Here is a 20,333-nt window from a genome sequence, read left to right on the forward strand (position 1 = left end):
TTTTAAGACCAATTTTGGTGTGGTTTATATCTCAGTCTACTGAATTCACTTTAATTGGAAAGATTTCTCAGTGAACCACTTGCAGTGAATAAAATTTCCTACATTTTCATGAATATCTGAGCTTGAAATTGATAGTACTGAAATGAGCATGTTTTTTTATTCCTTTCCTCAGAAAGCATCACATCACAGAAGCAGAAAGCTAAAATTACAGCAGGCAATCAGCAGTACCCAACACTTGTTATCTTCTGCAATTCCAGAAATCATATTATTGTCCTCTGTCCTGCTCTGAATTATGCAAGTGATGAACATAACCTTTAGCTGATCCAAAGATTTTGGAGGTTCTGAAGCAGCCTAATTTTGTCTAGTGGGATATTTACATTTTTAATAGCAAATCTACATTCTAATGCTGTGAGTATCACAAAAGTCAAACATCATGTTTACATCATGTTATTTAGGCACCTGAATGCCTCTTAAAATGTATGCCCAAATTCATGTTTTCATGGAGAGCTATGAAGTGTTACTGAGTTATTAGCTGCTTTAGGTTAACATGTTTTTCAAAACAAATTTGATAATGCAAACATATTGTAGTACTTGCTATTTTTACTGTTTTTCTATTCATTGCTTAGTCTCCCCCTGAGCTGTCCTTCCTTGAAACAACAGAAAAGTTCCTTCAAGAGGAAGAGAAACATACAAGAGAGTTTGAAGAACGTTTAAATCTGCACCTTGAAGAACTGCAAAGACTTTCTGAAAACACTCTAAAAAAGTTTGCCAGGATACACCAAAGCAAGCATACTTAAGCCAGTCACACAATTAAGAAAATAAAACCAAGTAAAGAACTATGAGTTTCTTAGAATGGAAATCTGGAACTGGCTGCTCCATGTATTTGGGCGTGTTGCCAATATTGTGTAATTTTAACACCAAGGTTTCACCAAGTAAGATAATTATCCTGCAGATTTAGGTACAGTGTAATTTGTCTACATTAAAGAATACCAGACTCTAAAAATTCTAAAATAAAGAGTCTAGTTTTGCATAGTTAAATTACGTACAGCAGAGCCCCTGTTGCAGCACTAAATTAAAAAAGGTGCTTTAAATTCTGTGATGTATAGAGGGTTAATACATGGAATTATTCCCTTGAAAATATAATCAGCCAAGAGAAATTCTCTAGATTGTACAGAAAAAGAATAATAGTGGCCTTTAACCATGTCATAGCTCCTAGATTACCTATGCTCTGCTTGTTCTTGGCTATAGAAATAGCTCTTAGGACTCTTGAAATGAGGTTGAGTTCCTTCTCTCTTAGGCTCCAAGCCATGCTGGCCCATGAGGAGACCATGAACAGACAAGGTAAATATTTGGAAGCCACTTGTATTGCCCCTTTTACCAGCCCCATAGGCTTCACCTGGGGCAGAGCTTGATTTTGGGTGCTTTGCATTCTTTACATTAATACTTCACAATTTTTAAGTCCTGTCTTCAAAAATACCTGTTTGGGTACCCATGTTTTGACACTATGTTGGCTCCTTGTTTAACCACACAGGAATAGGGAAGAAATCTTTAACTTCAGAGAGCTTCTTTAGGTGAGGCCCTAAACTCTTTGTATTTTCTACAAAACAGAAAACCATTATGAAACTGAGCAGAGTTAATTCAACACATTTCATGTGCCAAAAAAAAACTGCATAATGTTGAGATTCTTTTATTTGCAATTCATACTGAAATCTATTGCTGTGGAAAAGAAAAAAAATTACAGACAGTGTTGATGAACCACCAATTTCAGTGAAAGAGATATTGAAGAAGTGCTTTCCAGCATATACTGATGCCAACTTCCTGGAAAAATCTGGATAAAAATAATACCAGACTGTCAAACAGCTCCACTTTGTGAGTAAAAGAAGTCTCATTAATATTCAGGACCACAGCAAAAATGTAAATTGTTTTTGGAAGCTATATTTCCATTAAGACAAAACACACTACACCCCCCTTACATAAAATACCAAGATTTTAAATACCAGTTTGGCTTGGTTTGCAATAAAATGAGTAATGAAAATGAGGACATCAAAGAAACTTTTACAGGAAAATTCAGGAAAATTACTTGGCTCAGCTGTAAGAATGAGGACTGAATAAAAAGATGATAGAAGGACATCTGAACAAACTAAATATATATGTGTCCTCAATTTCAGGGAAGATGCATCTGGGAGTTTTAAAAGAACTAATGAAGAAATGTAGGAACCTCTGGAAATTATTCTAGAATTTAACCTGGAAAGGATTAGTAGAAGCAAAAAGACAGCAAAATGTTATCTTTCAGGAGGGAAGGAGAAAAAAAAATCTGGGATACTAGCCAGTTAAACAGATTCTTTTGCCACTGCAAGATTTAAACATAGAACAAGACACAGATGCTCCAGATCTTCCACGAAACACACGTCCAGGCCTGAGGATCCCTCTCATGGCACAGGTCTCTGTGATGAATGAATGAATGAAATTATCAAAAAATGATTAAGATTATTTCTAAAGCTTTTTAAGGTCTCACCAAGCTACTAACTTTGGCTAATGACAACAGTTATTTTCAGCCTGGCTTTTGTGTAACACCATTTAATAAACTCCCCATGAAAAGCAAAATACCTGTATCTTAACAGCCTGTTTGTTTAGGTTTCCTGCTCATTTTGCCACAAACACCCTGAGACAGAACAGATCAGAGTGCCATTTTTTTTTAACACATCCTTACCTGAAATGTCACCCTTCTCTTCACCAGCCAAAATCAGCAAAAAGTTTAAATAAGATTTAAACAAGAGTCCATTGCTGCCAGATACAGTCAGAGCCCCACTGCTGGGCCTGCATGCTTTAACTGGGTTAAAAGGCAGAAATTTGATTCAACTGGCAAGAGGTTTCTGAAGGAAATACGTATTCCTGATGTAGTGTGTACAACATGTGCCACATTTCAAGTTAATTAGAAAACTACAAAGTTTTTAAATTAATGATAGGCAGTAGAAATAATAGAGATTGAGAAATGATACATCTTATGAAAAGGGATTGGAAATGTATCTATATTGTCAAAAAAAGAATAATCAGAAGGCTCCAAAGCCATAAATGTTTGAAAGCACCAATAAAATTAAAAGAAAGAATGACTGATCATAGAATCATTAATGATCATTTTACAGGACAAAGTGCAATATTTGGGAGCTATCAATTACCCAAAAACATATAGAAAAAATCTGTTTCATATTGTGAACAGCCGGGCAATGGAAAATTCTTGCAAGCTGCTGAACTTCTTTTTCAAAGCTTTACTGAAAAGCATTTTTTTGGCTCCCAGTTGAAAGAACTGTTTTAACTGAGAAGAACAATGCTTCAGGCTGCCACAAGCTTTTTTTCTCACTGAAGGCAAACCAGAGGTCGTGTACACAAAGTTGCCAACATGTTTCATTGAGATATAATTTTGAAATACTTGGTGGTAAAAGAGCTGCCAGACCACTGCTGTCCAGTTCACTCCCCAAAACTTACTCTGATGGGGCCATCAGTGAAACAGCAGTAGCTGAACAGAAACATTTAGAAGTGGCTTACGTGAAAGCTGAGTGTTTGGAACATTTCTTCCTACCATTTCCTATTCTCTTCTTTGTATGGGAAGTTCAGGGGTATGAGAATGAGAGTGTCAGAGAGGCAGCAGGTACTCAGGTACTGTCAGCCATGCAGAGGGGAGTGCAAACAGCAGCAGAACACAGAGCCAAACAAATGCAGAAATGGAGAAACACGAAGAATCACAGGCACTGCTTGCTTGCTTTTCCAATGGGCCAACTGAAATGGTGGCTGTAACTCACCCAGTCAAAGGCTAAATAACTCTGCTGTGATCAGAGATCCTACAGCAAGTGCCTAACCCCACAGTCTCACTGTTTGGGCTTTATCATAATGGAACTGTTTATAATTCCTGATTTAACCATGCACACAGAATTTAGTAGGTTTAATAGCACACAGAATCAAGCCCACCACCACTTCATAATCTAAAACCAGACTAAACATCACCAATGAGATGAGAAAGAAGTCATCAAGGGAGACTGTATCATGAGGTCAGCCCCAGCTGATTTTACACACATGGTACCTCATGCCAGTCATCAAAATTTTATTTCCACAGCCAGCTGAGGTACCTGCTGAACCCCACCCAGTCCTGCTGCTTCCTGCCCATGGGTCTCCCAGGGACCAAACAGCTGGAGGGAGGCAGAGGGCACTGAGGGAAGCACGGTATCCTGTATCATGCAGGTGGTGGGATTACATTCTCTTCTGCCTTTACTACCTAAACCAGCCAATTAGATCATTCATAATCACTTTTCTTTTCCCTTTGGTTCTATGCAACACTAGATTTTACACCAACTCCCTTGAAGTGTTTTTTCCTTCTCAGACACAGCAGCCTGCTGAGAAAATGCTGGGGTAAAGATTGTCATCATTTGAATTGGCCTAACCCACGTAGGAACTGTGTGCTGGTTTTTTCTTCACTGTAGGGTTCAGACCTCAAAGTTCAATGCATCTGAGCTACTATTTAATCCTATGGACACTCTCAAATCTATAACTAGGCTGTAATTTAATGTACTGCATCTGAATTTCTGCTAGTGGATTGAGCAACACCCTAGGACACAGCACTCCAGCCTTCTTTCTAAACCAAAAAAAGCTGTTGGGTTTGTTCCTCTAGTCTACCTTTAACTGGACTGCCAGGGGCTTTGGAAGAGATTTCTCAAGAATGTGGCTGCCCAGTTACCTTACAAGAACATGTTCATGTGCAGAGAACAGCCCTAACTCTGAATTTCCTACTGAAATTCTGAATAATATACTGAATAATATACTGAATAAAATACTGAATTTCCTACAACAGATGTAGGATTTACTTTATTTGACATGAACCCTTGCACAGTCCCAGAGAGAGACAGGAATCCTAAAGAAGTCCTGATCCATGGTATCCCACATTAAGCACTAGAACAAGAATTATTTTTGTTACAACAGAAGTGCACAGAGGACGTCAGCTAACAGCTCCCATTTAGGGTGCTGCTGATGAAGAAACTCGAGTGGGAGATGGCTGGCAGGATTCAGCTTTGCTGGTGCACAGTGTGTGAACTGGACCTACCTGCCCTGTAAGAAACTTCTCATGGTAAGAAGCTTCTCTGTGACACAGGATCAAAAGACAGAATCATCATGCAGGTTGGTTCAAATCTTCCAGAGCTATGGAAGTTCAGACCTGTGCACATGCCACCTGGGCACCAGAGATAAATCTGCAAAAAGAATGGTGCCTTTTCTCTGCCATGTCCTGAAAAGTCCTGTTTACTGAATCCCAGGGGGCCAGTAAGGAAACATCTTCTTGTAGCATCTACAAGATTCAAACAGAAGACCAACATCCAATTCCTCCAAGTTCTGAAAATACAAGTAGTTCTTCCTTCAGACCACGGGGGTGTCACTGGTGTCTCACCCCTTCATTTTGAGGAGTCAGGGCCAAGTATAACAAAGAGGGGCATTTACCCATTGCAAGCGTTCTTGACATGATGTCCTTCTTTTCTTGGCACACATAAAACTCCATTCAAACCTTGATCCTTAAGTATTTGACTCAGATTTGATTTATGCTTTGAGAAATTTGTTTTAAAAATTGTTTCAATAACTTAATTTATCAGAAGGCAATGGCAGGGGTTTTTTATGGCTTCACCTGATAATGAGCATTCTTGGAAACCATAGGACACTGCTGAAGAAGTATCTCAACTTCTGTTGTCTGGTAAAATGTTTGTAATAAATCATTCACCTTTGCCCTCAAGCTACTGTATTCTGGGAAAAGGTTTAAAAACCTTATTTAGAAACATTTTTCTAAAACATTTGTGAAGGCAACTGACATGTGAAGTAATACATACACTTAAAACACCTTTGGCTGAAAAGCACACAGGAGCTGACATTTAAACAACTGCCATTAATTTACTTCCCGATTATTTTCCAGTGATTTTTGGCAGTCTGTGTCTTACAGAGGCTTCATACCATTTTTCCAAATGCATTCCCACATCCAATACCAGTAAAGGAATTTGGTACAAGATGTCAGAATCCAACTTCATTCTCTACTGTAATTCTCTATATTACAATTTTTTCAAAGATTCACACTGCAAAATTAATTCTGACTTCTGCATAATGAACAGTTCAGAATGTGTAACACTATTTTCCTCTCAGCACTTGGTAAAACTGCACATTTCAGGGAACTGAAATACACAGTGCCTCTTACTAGCATTGAGATTTCAGTTCATATTAACAAACATTTGACTTCAAAAAGATTATTATTGTGAACTGAGGAATTTGCAGTTAACAAGAGACAGAGGGAGGGCATGAGAAAAAAGTAGCAGAAATGAAACATCTCATTAGAGAAGTAATCTTAAACATTATCTAATTCAACTGGCCTTTTACCTGCTTAGTTGTTATCAGCCAGTTAATTGCTCTTGGCTGTCAAAGACTCAACACTTGCAGAAAAAGAAGGGTGAAAAAAAAAAACACGTAATGACTATGAAGAGTTTCAGAGAAGGCTTTCCAAATTATGGTGTTATTGCTCAGGCTGATATAAAATCCCTGCAGGTAGAACTGAAATAAACCTGCTACTTGGAGATGGGAGAGTCGCAGGGACTTTGTTAGAGCTGTCAGAAAGCACCACGGAACCAGCAGGGACAGAAAAAGCTTGGTTTCTTTCCTCTCCTATGGAAGAGGAAGATGAGGAAGAAGAATCTATGAAAGGTGAGCAGAAAGTTTGCTTCTGCTCTTGACACTCAGGACTCCAAGGGCCCCACAGAACACGTATTTAAACTCCACACACTCCCTCAGGCACAGGCCTTATTCAAGGCCTCCTCTCAAAAAAGGGCAAACTATCAGCTCCATGGCAGCCACCCCTGATTGCAGGTAAAATAAAAATGGAACAAAGAGGATTTGGTGGCTGGGAGAACAAGAAACAGCTGGGAGGTGACAGGAATTAAGCAATTACTTTTACAGACACATTGGTTCAGATCTCAGCAGCATTCTCAGTACAAAGCAGGGGTGATTCTCAGTCTCTGCACAGCTCAGTGAGCACAGGGGCTCCACAGGAGCCTTCCTGCTGGACACCTGGTGAGCAAAGACTCTTCTGGGTATGGCATGATGACCACTTTGTCTGTATATTTGTTGTGCATGTATCACAGAATTGTCATGGCTGGAAAAAAACTCTAAGACCACTGAATCCAAACATTAAAAATACCCCAGCTCTTCCTTTTAGTTTTTAGCAAACTTTTTATTTCAGAAACATTCTTCAGAGCCAGTTTAATTATAGGCCCTATCACCTTGCACAGCAAGAGGCCTGAGCTGTGGCCATCTCAGCATCAGTGGGTACCTGCCTCATAGAACGGAGTCATAGACTCGTTAAGGTTGGAAAAGACCTGCAAGATGATAGAGCCCAACCATCATCCAACTACCACAACCACTAAACCACATCCTAATGGGCCACATGCCACGTCTGAATGTTTCCTGAACACCTCCACGGATGGCAACTCCACCACCTCCCTGGGCAGCCCATTCCAATGCCTCACCACTCTTTCAGTAAAGATATTTTTCCTAATATCTAACCTAAACCTCCCCTGGCACAATTTAAACCCATTTCCTCTCATCCTATCACTAGTTACTTGGGAGAGCTCATCCTGAGCTGCATTAGTTCACAGCTGGCCACAGGCTGTTGGCAAAGCCCTCTGCAGGGAACTGCATTTCCTTGCCTAAATTATATTTTTTGCAACACAACATCGGTTGGCAGCAGGAACAACACACAGGGTTAACTGAGGAAACACCATGGTCCTTCACTGGCACATATAAAACACAGTTCTGGGACTACCCCCATGCTGAGGCAGCACAGAAAGCAGATTCAGGAGAGCATTGACTTTCAGCACAAATATTCCCTGCCATGCTTCAGTGCACTGTAGCATCACATTCTGCCTTCCCCAGCCCCTATTTCAGCAGCAGTCAAGAGTTCTCAATTTCCCTCCCCGAAGTCTGCTGAAGGTTAATGCTTACTGAGTGCCTCAATATTTGGATGAGACAGAGCTGCAGAAGAATATAGGATTACTCAAGCATTTTTATAGGAATTTACAGTCTGATTTCTCAGAGTAAAACACCCCTCTAAGTGAGGCAGAGAGGGGGATGTCATGGGACAGTAGCTCACTTCAGCAAACAGATGGCAGACCTACTTATACTAATGGTACTTTTCCTTTAAAAAAAATAAAAGCAAGGGCTGTAACCAAAATCACCTTTTTATTGTCACTTTACACAGATTTAAATATTAAACATTCAGATAAACAACAATGTGTTTATGAAGTTTCTTATTAGTTACTTCACCACAAACTGGCAGAATCTCCCTTTCCATCTTCTGTAAGATTCCTCCCAGGGTTCCTGAAGTATTCACTTTGCACACTGGTATCTCACAGCAAAAAAAGAATTTTTTTTGAGTGAACTGTATGGTCTTTAATGAAAATTTATTATTACATAACATAGGCGTTCATAGTAAGTGGCATTTTTTTTTGCAAAATAATTTGAAGATTCTAAGTAAGACTTCTCTCTTTTATTCAAAAAATAAATATATTCTTTCTGAATCAAAGCACTTCATGTGACATTAAGTACAAAGAAGAAATGTACTTCTTTGGAAGTTCTGAAACAGACAGACAGGAGCAACACTATCCATAACAGTAATAAAAGCTAAAAGCTGATTTTTTACAAATTTATAGCAGAACACTATTTCCTTTTCCAATATAGAGCTTCAAACAGATTTAAGAAAAACACCATTCTGAAAGTCTGAAAGGCACATGAATTGGACCATAAAACGTACTGGCACATTCACTAATACGTTTTATGTTACATTCCTAAAGAGAAACTGTGGGACCCTCACCAAGAGAAAGACTGAAAATACCAGCGAGTTCCTTTGAAAAGTACTAAAAGAGTGGCAGAGAGTTCCTTTTGGCTCTTGATAAAAGTATTCATACCCCAAAGCTTGAAAGTCTGCGAAGCTGGATCACTCAGTTGTGTTTGGGCGAGTTGCTACATAAACAAACACAACAATCAGCAGTACTACAACAGCCAGGGTGGGAAGCACCACGGTGGTGATTTGCTGCCGGGCCTCCTGCATCGCCTGCTTTCTCTCCTTTTTATCTTTGGAGGTCTCTTTTTTGGGTTTTCCTCTTAGCTGCCTCATCGTCCTCTTTGGATCTTTTGTTCACTGCACTGGGGGAAGTGAAGAGAGCTGAGCAGCAGCAAACAGTCCAAGGTCTTGTCAAACAAGGGACTGAAGGACTCCTTTGCCTTCAAGTGGTTGGCTGGGCAGGAAACTGCAAGTGAAGGGAAAAAAACAATTCTTGTCAGCAAGATCTACACATATTCCAGTTATTAAACCCATTTGCAGCTCCAGTTGGTAAATCTTTTCTTCAGCTGGCACCAATCTCTACACAGCTTCCTTCCAGGGATCTCCGAGCACTCACTCCGCTCACCTGTAACACTTCCCCCATCAGAGCCAGGGATGCTCAGTGCAGGGTGGGTACTTCCCCAGGAGCACTGAACTGGCACACTGCTAAGCCAGAAACAAAGCCCAGCACCACACATTTTATCCTCCAAGGCAAACAAGATAACACAGCTAGAGACTTGAGGAAAATAATCTGAAATACCCTTGCAGCAGCACAGAGCCCCAGCTGCCACTGCTCTCCGCAGCCGGCTCCCAGCGCTGTGGCTCCCCAAAAACCTGCAGAACGTGGCAGGGCAAGCACGGACACTGCCGTAAGGAAAATCATTACACATTCATCATCCTCACCACCTATTTAATGGGAAAAAGGGTATTTTAACAGGAAGAAATGTGGGGGAAGGGCTGCTTAACTTATACTTCTGGTTCTGCTGCCACAGAACAAAGTCTAAATCATAACGTGGCTCAGTGCTATCACTCTTATTGCAGATGTCATTTTGATACAAAAAAGATCCCACATGACAACGAGCCTGCTTTCAAATCACTGTTGTAGACAAGCAGTCATTAGCTGCTCTGAAGCATCTACTAGACCAATTTTTACAAGCAGAAGTATCTATAAGGTGAGATCAACAAAAGCACTGCACAACCTGAAAGCTTCTCTAACATAAGAATTTGGAAGTGCCGAGTATTTCTACGCTTTAAGTTGTGGGTTTTTTTCTCCTAAGATACCAACAGCTGTGTAATTCACTGTGTGAGGAGGATGGGGGAGGCCAATTGTGTGGCTATTTTCCTCTTGAACTGGAAGTGAACTATGAACTGATGTTTTTCCAACACTCTCTCCAGCATACTCAGAATAAAACATATGCAGAAATCAGTGCATTAAAGTAACTGCCTCTTTTCATTCCTCCTTTGTAACAGAACATCAAGATGATTTTAGGATGATGCTGTAGGTGAGGATTATGTGTCAATAAGCAAATCTCAAAAGCTGGCTCAATTCATCACAGACACAATTTCCTATTGGTAAGTTGTGTTATGACTACTTTTTTATAAAAGAAGAGGTTTTTGCTGAAAGTGGGATACTTTCTGCAGGTGCGAGCACTCAAACCTTTTTGTCAGCCTGGCAACAAAAGCAAAACCAAATAAAAATATTCATGTACAAAACACTACAAAGTGGTTCCCATTGTTTCTCCTACCTGCTGTGAATCTCATCCAGCCAATTAGATTGATGCAATATTGCATCAATCACAGTAAAATTGGGAATAACTCAAACTTCAGGAAGTAAACAGATGATCAGACCAACCACGTGGTAGTGGGAAACCAAGAGCAAATCAGTGGGTCAGTATTTTTTAATTTGCATGGTTCTTCCTGCATACAATCTTAAAAAAAAAATAAAATCCAAACAACCAAGCAACAATGAAATAGCCATCAAGCTGGACAGAATCTCAGTTTTTAGCTGGATTCATCAATTCTGCACCTCACGTACACACAAACCTTTCTGAGTTTTTAGTTCCCATCATAAACTTTGCTAGTTCAACCTCGACTCTGGGAAAAACACTTCATTTCAAGTTTGATAAAACAATGAAAGGGAAATTTTGATGACTGGGATGATTTTCAGAAGAGGAAACAATAAAGTTTGAGCCTTGGAGAGAACCATCTCCTGACAGCTGCAGGATTGAATCAAAATACATAACAGATTTAGAGAGACCAGAAGTGGTCAGTGAACTTCATAATGAGGAGAAAAATAGGAACTGGATGGAGAAACTACACACAACTCCATGTTCCAGTCTTTAAATTACATGGTACTACTATGCTTATAAACTTTCAAGCCTGTTTCCTCTTAGCAAAACCTCAACTCTCTTATTAATGCAGAATAGAGTTTTCTGCAACCTATGACTTTCTGGTTTGGTTTTGTTGTTTATCCCTTCTCTAACTCTTGAATGTCTTCTGGGGCAAAAGAAAACTGGTTTATCCCTTCCATTATTTCATTCTCTTCCAGCTCAACTCTCAAGTTTTATTACCAGCCTCTAGAAAAACTACCATGCAAAATAAAGTTTTACATTTACCCTTTGGGGTAACTAGACAACCACAGCATTTCAGGCTATATTTTTTTCATGCTGTTTTCTGTCTTCATTGTTAATGTGCATTAGTGGGTTTTATATCCAGATTACTCACAAGACCCAAGAAGTGATGGACAGTAAAAGCCTTTGGGACTTTCTGTGTGCCATAGTAACAAGCAGGAGTTGCCATGAAACCCGTCTCTGTAACAATAAATATATGGCTTGCTCTATGCAGCATCACTTGCTACCCAGACATTAAAAACATCAGGATGGTTTTTTTAAGTCTCTTTTGAATGAATATTTCATTCTGAAGCAAAATTATACCAAGTTAATTACATACACTGGCTAACATCTGACAGCTCAGAACAGGGAGCCTTCCTGCAAATGTCAGCACCGCTTGAACTGATGCTGATGCTCTCCAGTTTGGGAATCTGGCATCAATCTTCAGATACATTTCCAGTAGATTAGGTTCCTTGGCTTTGCTACTGGCAGAGATGGACTTGCAGAGAAACTGGCCCACAGTTTTCAGAGAGATGAGCCTCAGGGTTCATCTTAACTAAACCATAAAATGGAAGCAGTGAATCTCTGCAAGTTGCTGCCAAGTTCCTGCTGTCACAGGGGGCCTGGACATGACTGCCAGTATTCCCACAGGAAAGGTCTGGAATGTTGTATGTGCTGCTATGTTCATGGAGGTACAAAACAGCTCTTAAAAACCAGTGCTCAGCTGTATAAGACAAAATTCTACAGCCCATGTTGTGCAAGCAGAGTAGAAGAGCCATAGCTATCCTCTTCCAGTGCCAAGCCTCTTACTGGCCAGCCATGGACTTACCTGGCAGGCAGGTGACCACTGACAAATACTTCAAGGAAGAAACAGATACAGAAAGTACAGTGAGTCATAATTAGGGTTGGGATTATAGCATTAGGGTTTTATTCCCTGTGGGATGCATGGCCCATAAGAACAAAATGATTTCACATTACTGAGCTGTGTCCTCCAGCCAGTATCACCCTGCCCAAGCACTGGGAAGGCAAAACTCAAGCACAGAGAGGAAGGAAATAAGACAGCATGGGATGAGAGTCTGCTTAGCACTGGCCATTTAAAATGTCTCACAGCAAGAACTTATCAGAAGGGTACTGAGAAAGTGATGTCCCACAGGTACTTCAGTCTTGTGGGAATTGGAACCTTAGTGATCAGGTAACCTCACACTGCAGAAGAACCGGAAACTCAGCTTTTCCCTTCAAAGGAAGCGGAGAAGCTCATTTCCATTCCTTATCTCCTCTGAGCAGAAGACTCACTGCAGCAGACTGCACACATTCTAAGGCTGCTTCCCATTTCTAGTAACTGCACAACCTGGCCCAAGTCTGGAAATAAGCACTAGATTAGCTCAACTACTGCTTTTACTAGAAAGTCAGAGACTCCCCCAACTGGGATATTTATAGGAATAGCATAAAAAGGATTAACAGACTCTAGGAAAAGTGGAATATTCCTTGTCCAGAACAGCATGACAGGAGTCTGGCACTAGCCAGAGACTGTAACTTAAGCCTCTTTTTGTCAGTTCTGTAATTTAAAATTTCTAAACAAAACTGCATGAAGTGCTATTGTTTTTAAGTTCACTATACAAAATCTTTGCCTGAAAGCAGGAATCTGCTAGAAAGAAACCATTGCCAAGACAAGATAATGACTGTTGCCTTGATACAGTTGTTTGAAGCACACATTTCAGAGGCTACCTCTTCTCTCTGACAATGCAGTGCTCCAACTTGATGCTGAAAAGCCAAGGTTTCAAGCAGAACAAAACATGAGTAAGTTCAAGCTACTGAAGACAAATGTGAAGATACCAGTCTTCAACATAAAAAAATTTCACATATTTAGTACCCTTGCTTGAAGCCTAAGCAATTACATTCCTTCATGCCTACCATCCACACTGCTTTTTCCACACAGAAATGTTCTTCATTTTGCCTTCTGGGTTAAGTTACTCTGAATTGGTTTTGCAGAGCTGACCTCAAAACCTAAAAGTACAACCAGTGGACTTGCTGAAGTCTCTCATATCAACACTGAAGCATCTGTCAGCATCTCAAAGCAAGTCAGCTATGATTAAGCAGGGAACATTTTGTGTCAAAAAGCTGAAGGGAAACTTGTGGGGACTTCTACCTTCCAAAACATATAAAAAATCTTCCAAACAGAATTAATGGTAATCAGCTGTACATTTTTTTCTGTAAAATTAACATTGACCATTAGTAATCTGCAACTAAAAGCTCCTCCTTCTGCATCTCCTTCTGCATGCAATACATCTACACAAGGAATTTATTTATCTGCATTTAGTGTAATTGCACATCTAGACATCTAAAGAGCTTATTATCACCAATCCTGCAGCATGAATATGTTAACCACATTAAGATGAATAATTTTTCTCCAAATGCAGAATTGCAAGTCTTTAAAAAACAGTTTGGATTAACCTGGTCTCATGATCCTGCTATGTACACTGTTACATTTCTGGAACAGCAAAACACCTTGAAACTCAAACAGTCTGACAAGAATTAATTTTTATAATTTAAATTTTCCCCTGGGGGCATGGATGTTATTGAGACATTAAAAATAAAACCAAAGAGCAAACCAGCAGACAATCAGGAAACACTGTATTGAAACTGCCTGCCAGCAATAAGGGAAAGGACACAAGACATCTAAGTAGTCAGCACTCTTCAGATTATTTTAATGTAAAAAAGCCCCAAACCAAGTAGTTTCCAATCTCTGGGACATGCAAGCATCAGAGAACTAAACCCAACAATCTGATTAGCTTGTTACCTATCTCTGCAATGGGGCTGATTACTTTAGGGTACTGCAGCTGGAGATGCTGTACAGAGGCTGGAAAAAATGTTAAGTGATGTGAAGAGGAAATGAAGACCCAAGGAGCAAGAGGAAGCCTGGTCAGAGGTTGGGCTCAAAGAGGAAAACTTCCCAGCCTCGTGACAAAGAGCATCCTTCCCACCAGAGAAAGAGTATTGCTCCTTGCAGAGCTGCCAAACAGCACAGTGCTCTGCCTGAATGGTCCCACCAGGAGGGGAACAAGGCTCTGGGCAGCCAGGAGCAGCTGTGCAGGGTCCCCACATCTGAGCCCTTCATCCCTCCCTTTCCAGGTGGAATTTCAGCTTCACTGCAGCCAAGTGGTGGCCACCACAAGGAGATGGCAGCTCCTGAGAGCGCAGAGGAAAACAACACTGCAGCACAGGGAGCCTGGGACCAGGCTGAAGTTCTACTGTTCTCACTTCTAAACTTAATTAAAGTGAAGTCTAAGCAACAGGTATCATGTTATTTCCTACCTCTGAAACCATACAAATGTTTTGGTTTTTAATAAATGACTGAACAGCCTGTAATATTGTTCCACAAAACTTCATACTACTTCATAATGGACAAGACTTGTTTCAGGCTGCCCCATGGAACTACAGGGAACACTCCACGTGTCCCCATGGAACACAGATTTACTTTTTGTCCCTTAATCTGTTAATTTTACCTTGAGGTGAAATACCACATTTTAGACAGGGAATTTTCTTTCCTGCAGCTCGAAATTCTGGCCATTGCCAGAGTAGCATCAGCAAGGTCACCATTATCTAAGGTGATACAGACAGCTCAGAAACACAGCAAAACGGGATTTTAATGAAGTATCTCAGTAGGTACCTGGAACAGATTTACAAAACAGGAATCTTGTGCACAGAGCTCTTGATGGGGTCTCCAGAGACCTCCAATCTCCACATAACAGAATTTCCCAGCCACACAGGTCCAACTTGACCACGTGTTTTTTTTTACCTTGGGATTGGCAGGTATTCAGAGAGAAATACCAATCCTGCCATCTTTTGTGAAGAATACCTTCATCTCTTCACATGGCTGCTTCATGGGTAGGATTTACACGAGCACAGACCAGTTCACATCCAACTCCCACTCTGAGACAAAAGCTGAACATGTTCCTCAGTGTCAGGAACACAGGACACCCACTGCCTTGCAAAGTGGGCTCTAGGGAGGGGGCTTAAAAAAACCCAAAAACTTAAAAAAAGCCTGATTTTAACAGTTTTTATGCAACTGCTGCAGTAATTGTCCAGCCCTATTTTCATACCATTCAAGTACAATTACTGCACTCCATTTTAAATGGCAAACCTAAAATGATAGTTTTAAAAAAAATCTTCACTATTTGACAGGCTGTAAAGGAGCAAAATGTTCCACGTAATCACTTGTGTGGGTGACAAAGATGGATAGAGCAGAGATTTGCCAATTTGACTGAGAGAGCTGAACCTTAAAGAGCCTGCCCAGAGGACTAACAAAACACTTTAATCCCAGCTACATCCTCCCTCCCTCCAGCCAACCCACTTTCAGCAACTCAAGGGAGGCTGATGAGGTGAATATTCCAGCTGCAGGACAGTTCCTTTTGGTACCAAAACACAGCTCTATGCAACCACTACCAAGGGAAAGTTATTATTGCCTGGTTAAAGAAGAAACTTAATTTGTACAAGCTGTCCCTCTAAGGAAACGAGAGCAACCTCAGCAAACAAGGCTTCTGGAGAAAGAGCCACACAAATAATTTCAGTTCCTGCACTGTGAAATGCTCTGGGTCACCCTGCTCGTTACTTCTAAACAGAAGCTGGTGAGCAGATTTCTTGTGTAGCTGAGGATAATACTTAGAATGCTAAATTTGAGATCTTCCATGTTTCAGTGAGACTATGTGTCATAATTTCAAAGTGTGCTAAGAATGAAGAAAAGCATTAAGAGAAATTTTTTTGTTCGGTGGAAAATGGATTTTCACGTTACAGCACAAGGCCAGTTCTCATTACCATAACAATTTATCTCTGTCTATTTGACTGTAGGAAGGAATTATGATTAGCAAATCAAAACAATGCTGTTTTCAAGGGTAAAAGCTTTTAATTACATGCATAACAATATGGAACTATTAAGATGCTCTTTGAAGTCACTTTACATTATTTTTAGTGAGGGGTGGTGACTTCTTTTCCAAATTACAGACTTAAATCTGAATTAATCCATCATTACAGCAACATCCCATTTACTGTAAAGGTAGCTTTGAGAGCCTCCACACTACTCACAGCATTTGGAAAATGAAAGCCAACCCTGAATGCTGCCAGGAAGACAGAGAGAGCAAGGTCGACAAAGCAAAAAGCTATTTCAATATGATTTTCACAGTTCTGAGAACTTCAATAGAACAAATAATCTGTATTAGAAACAAAAAGCCACGGATCTCTGCATCTGGGAAGGCACTGATAAACAGAGATAAGGTGATGGTACTTGTGGTGCATATGGTGCTGCAGTGCAATCCTATCTGCCCTGAATGAAGCAAAATAAAAGAAAAAATTCAGTTCAGAAAACTAGTAATAAAAAGACATGTCCTTTTGCCTCATGAACAGATGAATAAATAATTGTATTGGGTTCGCATGGCAAGATTTTGGTAGCAGGAGGGTTACAGGGGTAACTTCTGTGAGAAGCTGCTAGAATGAAGCTACAGCTGCAAGTTCCCCTGTGTCCCCCAGAGCCAGTACCAACCAGCTCAAAAAACAGACCCACCACTGGCCAAGGCTGAGCCCATCAGTGACAGTGCCACCGGGATAACACTGAAGGAGGAAGGAAAGTTGCTGTGCAACAGGGATTGCAGTTGGAGACACGAGTGAGAACTTGAGAGAAAAAAACCCTCTAAAACTGAACATATTCCAGCTTTTCTCAGGGGTGACTAATAATAGGACAAGAGGCAATGGTTGTAAACTGGAGCACAGAGGGTTCCATATAAATATTAGGAAGAACTGTTTCAGTGTGAGGGTGACAGAGCACTGGAACAGGCTGCCCATGGAGGTTGTGGAGTCTGCTTCCCTGGAGACATTTAAAACCCACCTGGATGTGTTCCTGTGTGACCTGCCCTAGGTGACCCTGCTATAGCATGGGGGTTGGACTCAATGACATTTTGAGGTCCCTAGAACCCCTGACTTTCTGTGATTCTCTGCAGACACAAACGTCAGTGAAGGAGGGGCAGGAGGTGCTCCAGCATCCGAGCAGAGATTCCGCTGCAGCCCTTGGTGAAGACCACGGGGAGGAAGGCTGCCATCCTGCAGCCCATGGAGGTCAATGGTCAAGCAGATATCCACCTGCAGCCCATGGAGGAACTGCACACTGGAGCAGGTGGATGTGCCTGAAGGCTGGAGCAGGCTCCTGGCAGGACCTGTGGCCCCCTGGAGAGAGGAGCCTATGCAGAAGCAGGTTTTCTGGCAGGGCTTGTCACCCTCTAAGGACCTCCCATTGGAGAAATTCATGGAGAACCATCTCTTTTAGGAGGGACCCCATGCTGGAGCAGGGGAAGCTGTGAGGAAACCTCCCCTGTGAAGGGAGGACTGAGAGATCTCTTCCTGTCCTTATCCTGACGCACAAGCCTTTGGTTGTATTTCCTCTCCCTGTCTAGCTGAGGAGGGGAGTGACAGAGTAGCTTTGGTGGGCATTTAGTATCCAGCCAGGGTCAACCTACCAGAATAACCCATATTTTGTTTTGTAGATAAAGAACCAGTATCAAGATAACTTTTGCACAGTCCTATAAAAAAAAAACCAAACATGACTAATATTTACTGAAAACAGAAGAAAAACAAACATGTAATTTCTGTCACTGCGTGAATTCAATTCCTAGGGGAGGCTGTAAGAGAAGAGTTTGCCATTCACCATCTCTACAGCTACGGATGGTCTCATGCATAAATGTAGTAAACCACAAAAACCAGCACACGATTTGATATTATGTGTTTACTCAGCTGTTTCCTTAAAAAGTGTATTTTTTTAGCTGTTCCTGACAAGAGTCCTTTGAATACAAAACATTTAGCTTTCCAGAGTGTTTACAGAAATCCGGGTGCTTTCTAAGCTATGCTTCACAAATAAATAAAAATACACAAGTGACTGGTGCTGGAACTCCTCAAAATTCACATGCTGCTCTCCCAGACTACCCCCAAGCATTCAGCATCTGCAAGAAAGTGCAGCAAGAGGAATCCAGTGTGAAAATAACATTTCTGGTTTCCAGTACAGCTGCATCAGACCTGCCCTGTCACTGCCAGCTCCCATCACCAGCTGAACTGTCACCAGAGGGTGACTCATCCTCGGACCTGAAGATGATCCAGATGTGAAACACTTTTCCTACAATCCAGCGTGTGGTCTGGCTGTTCAGACTACCATGTTCCCACACAATCACTCCATGAGACAGCACCACAGTAAAGGTGTTTGAAACAGACCCCGGGCAGACTGCCAGCACCTCCGCAGCCTGATGTCCCCTGCTGCAGTGCAAAGGGAGAGCTGAGGGACCGTCACTGCTTTTCATTACAGTTCTATTGTCATTAAAACTTTGGCACTGAAAATTCAGTCCAGGCTAAAACTTGGCAGGCAAAAAAATCCATGCCCAGAGCATGAACAGATTGTTAAATTGTTAAAACCCACAAAAAAAGCAAAGGCAAAGGGATGAGCATGCAGCAGCAGGGGTGCATCCATGTGTGTGTGTGTGTGTGTGTGTGTGTGTGTGTGTGTGTCCCAGAGGGGAATGCTGGAAAGTGACCAATGCAAGAGAAAAGCTCAAAGAACAGCTCCCAAGATACCAGGGTAACATCTGGAACCAACAGCTGTACTTCCTGAACACAGGACAATCCATGTATGCTGGACTCAAAACTATTTGTGAAACAGTTTATTCAGAAGGCACAAAGGGAATTCTCCCTCTTCTGGCTCAGGATACAGAACTACCTGCAGTAGGAGAAAGTAAGATGGGCCTTTACCTGCACTCCTGAAATCCTCCTGAGAGCCCTGCAGGGGAAAATGGGCCACACTCCCTGACACTGGCACTTAGCACTTCATTTCATGAAGTAACTTGGAGGTATTCACAGATTTAAAGCAAGCTGGATGCAATGCCAGAGCACACTGACTGAGAGTTCGGTTCTCAAAACTCACTCCCTTCAGGGCTTGTCTGAAGTTCTGGTTTTTCAAGCTTTTCTTGGCACAGATGGTTTTCCTGTAGGAGGCTGAGGAAAGACTGCTGGCACCATGCCTGCCTCTCCCTGCCTGTACATGTGCCAGGGGAGGACTGCACGACTCTGGAGTGTAACTAAATCACGCAGAAATCAACCCAAATATAATCACTGAAGTGGGCGCCTGTCTTACTCCCTTGCTTGTTTTCCAAGTGGGGCAGGTGCTTCAGAGTTTCTGCAGTGCTGTGGGGTTTGGCAGATTTTATTCCCACCTCTGTTTCCTCTGCGTGCTCTCATATTATCTGGGTAACCACATTATCAGTCAATGAAATAAAAACCTCCACCTTACATTGGAACAGCACCACAGGCTGAGGTTAGAGCTCTTCCTCCAGCAGCCAGAAATCTGTGCCTTTCCCAAATTCCATTCAAATTATTAAAAAATGTTCTCAACATCAGTGTGACAACAATGCAATCAGGACACCTTTGTTTTAGGGGGAAGGGAAGATAAGAACTGAGACTTGCAACACAGGATGGGTGGGAGAGTTTTTTCTTCCTATCACTGGTCTCATTAAAATCTCATTCTGTTTACTCCTCAGCTTAAACCTGAAGTCTTATGACATTTCACTAAACAATTCCCCATTATAATGAAGCAGCAGGCTTTCCTGACATGATTGATAGACTCTGTTTGCAATTATTTAAGGAGAAGGCACATAATTACATAGAGCTGGATTAGGCTGATCAGATTCCTGTTACTGTCTGTCAATATACACATAATAAGACAGTGTGACACTAATGTAAACTAATTAAAATGCAGAAAGTTTAATTAAGACTTAATAAAATTAGAGGGACAGAAACCCAGGGGAGTTTCC

General features: G+C 41.3%; 2 protein-coding genes across 2 annotated transcripts in view; one reads left to right on the top strand and one right to left on the bottom strand.

The window, feature by feature from the left end:
* Positions 1 to 2,405, top strand: part of DEUP1 (deuterosome assembly protein 1) — a 45,293-nt gene extending 42,888 nt beyond the window's left edge. The window contains exon 13 of the mRNA XM_071733692.1: positions 627 to 2,405. Coding sequence (XP_071589793.1) covers positions 627 to 797 — 171 coding nt within the window. The 3' untranslated portion in view covers positions 798 to 2,405. The remainder of the gene's footprint in view (positions 1 to 626) is intronic.
* A 5,826-nt stretch (positions 2,406 to 8,231) lies between these two features.
* Positions 8,232 to 20,333, bottom strand: part of SMCO4 (single-pass membrane protein with coiled-coil domains 4) — a 31,639-nt gene continuing 19,537 nt past the window's right edge. Inside the window, exon 2 of the mRNA XM_071733710.1 lies at positions 8,232 to 9,317. Within this exon, the coding sequence (XP_071589811.1) occupies positions 9,005 to 9,184 (180 nt within the window). The 5' untranslated portion in view covers positions 9,185 to 9,317 and the 3' untranslated portion in view covers positions 8,232 to 9,004. The remainder of the gene's footprint in view (positions 9,318 to 20,333) is intronic.

This window comes from Heliangelus exortis, chromosome 1 (genome assembly GCF_036169615.1).
Source record: "Heliangelus exortis chromosome 1, bHelExo1.hap1, whole genome shotgun sequence".
Lineage (NCBI taxonomy): Eukaryota > Metazoa > Chordata > Aves > Apodiformes > Trochilidae > Heliangelus > Heliangelus exortis.